General features: G+C 58.2%; 1 protein-coding gene across 1 annotated transcript; it reads right to left on the reverse strand.

Annotated features, from left to right (window-relative positions):
* Nucleotides 1-826: 826 nt before the first annotated feature.
* On the reverse strand, nt 827-1998 carry LOC123064228 (lysine-rich arabinogalactan protein 19). Its single transcript, XM_044487753.1, has 2 exons — nt 1259-1998; nt 827-1164 (listed from the first exon to the last, which is right to left on the reverse strand). Exons 1-2 carry the CDS (start codon nt 1892-1894, stop codon nt 1081-1083), a joined length of 720 nt encoding a protein of 239 aa, XP_044343688.1. The 5' UTR covers nt 1895-1998; the 3' UTR covers nt 827-1080.
* Nucleotides 1999-2304: the final 306 nt, after the last annotated feature.

Consider the following 2304-nt stretch of genomic DNA (forward strand, 5'->3'; position numbering starts at 1 on the left):
CTATCTATGTTATGTCCAGACCGTTTTTGGGCATTCGCACCTTTTGCTCCATTACCGGTGTGTTGCGTCTAGGGCATTTTTGTTGCCCACTCGTGCCTTTTGTTCCATTTAACAGCATGTGTTACATTCGCGCCATTTTTGGCCCATTACGGCTTTGAGTCCATTAACAGCCCGTGTTGCTTTTGGGCTATTTTTGATCCGTCACACCATTCGACCCGTTAACGGCCCGTGTTGCTTCTGATTTTGGTCCATTCATGACCCGTTATATATTCGGTCCATGGACCATTTCCACAATCGGCCAGTGTGCGGCCAATGGTGATTAGCCGTTATCAGCGAGCCCTGATTTTGGCCCTTTAGGGGCCCATGGTGTTTTAGGCCCATTCACAGTTGGTGCTTTGGGCCCTTTAGCGGATTGTGGAGCTTTTGGGTCATTTGCGGCAGCAAAGTGATAGCCAATAATTGGAAATTACGACCGACTAATTGATCCCTACTAACTAATTTGCCTCCAGCGAACCAACCTGTGGTTGAGATGGTTAGGTGGACAGTGGTATCCCCAACCCACCAGGGTTCAAATCCTGGTGCTCGCATTATTCCTGGATTTATATCAGGATTTCCGGCGATACGCTTTCAGTGGGAGGAGACGTTCCCGTCGACGATGAGGCGCCTACGGTGACTTCGTAAATCTCAAGATGATATGCCGGCTCAGTCTCTCGGAGGTGCTCATAGGGGTAGGGTGTGCGTGTGTGCGTTCATAGGGGTGAGTGTATGCGCATGTATATGAGCGCTTGTGTCTGTACTGATGCTAAAAAAAACTAATTTGCCTCCATGGAAAACCATCATTTTTCTTTCCGAAGAATGCAGATCAGGAACATCAAGTGGTGCGTTTGTGCCAAACGAAACACTGCCGGCCGGTCTTCCACTCACAATCAAAACCCATGCAAAAATATGTCAAAAAACTGTTTATTACAAGCCTTGAACAAATGATGGATCTCTAACATTACAAGCAAGCGTAATGGTTAAATCATGGATGTGATACATGAACAAGATGTATGGATGGATGTCTCTCGATCAGCTTCACGTTCACCAGGCTAGCGATAGCAGAAGCGCGGCCATGGCGGTCTGCACGACGATCCCCCAGTGCGCGTACTGCCGGGCGCTCCCGCTCTGCACCAACAACAAATTCAGAAACATTTGCCATCAGTTGTTGCAGCTCTGCTTCAAAAAACAAGAAGAATTTAGCTTGTGAGTGATGTGTTACCAGATCGTTGGCGGAGGGTGCGGGGCCGGACACGTCCTCGACGGTGGTGGGCTCGGGCGCGATGGGGGCCGGCGGGCTGAGCGGCTCCGGCGCGGGGGCGGGCGACTTCTTCTTCCCGCTCCTCTTTCTCTTGTGCTTGTTCTTGCTCTTGGACGGAGCCTCGGCCGGAGGCAGCACCGCGGGCGCCTCGGCCACGGGCGGGGGCGTCGCCACTGGGGGGAGCACCGCGGGTGCCTCGGCCGGGGCGGCCGCCGGGGGTGGCGTTGCTGGCGGGGGCGCCGAGACCGGGGGCGGTGTCACCGGAGGAGGCGCCTTCACCGGCGGTGGCGTCACGGGAGGAGGCGTCACGACGGGCGGTGGCGCGGACACGGGCGCGACCACCGGAGGCGGCTTGACCGGCGCGACAGCCGGGGGCGGCTTAGCGGGCGCAACAGGGGTGGCAGTGGGCGCGGGAGTGACTGGGGTGGTAGTGGGCGCGGGCGTGGCCGGCGCGGGAGGGGACTGGGCGGGCGCCGTGGGCACTGCCACCGGCGTGGGCGTGGCCGGCGCCGCTGCGGGCGACGACTGCGCCGCGGCCACCGCGAGGAGGGCCGCGAGCGCCAGGAGGCGGCCCCATGGCCGGAGCTGCGGCGCCATGCTGCTGTCGCTCAATGCGCAGCAGAGATAGTAGTGATGATGACTCCGCTATGCGATCTCTCTGCTGCAGAGTGTGTCGCTGCTGCTGACTGCTCTGGCCAGATCTGTGGCAGGGGAGTATATGTATACTGAAGGAGCGGTGACCGGCCGGCGATCGCGGTGGCGCGCGTGGCGTTGGTTGGGTCGTCGTAGCTGGCTGGGTGGCTGGCTGGCTTGGGAGTGAAGGGAGCCGGGTGGGTGGGTGCGAAGGCGACGCGATGGCGGGAAAGGGGACGCCGCAACGAACCTCTGTGCTCTGCTGTGCTACACATCGCACGCAGGACGCTGATCTGATTGCCTCCCAATCCTTTTTCTTCCTCGACTGACCAGACAAGAAATCAAATCTATAGTAATTTGAATTTCCCTCTCCC

This window comes from Triticum aestivum, chromosome 3B, assembly GCF_018294505.1.
Source record: "Triticum aestivum cultivar Chinese Spring chromosome 3B, IWGSC CS RefSeq v2.1, whole genome shotgun sequence".
Taxonomy (NCBI): Eukaryota; Viridiplantae; Streptophyta; class Magnoliopsida; order Poales; family Poaceae; genus Triticum; species Triticum aestivum.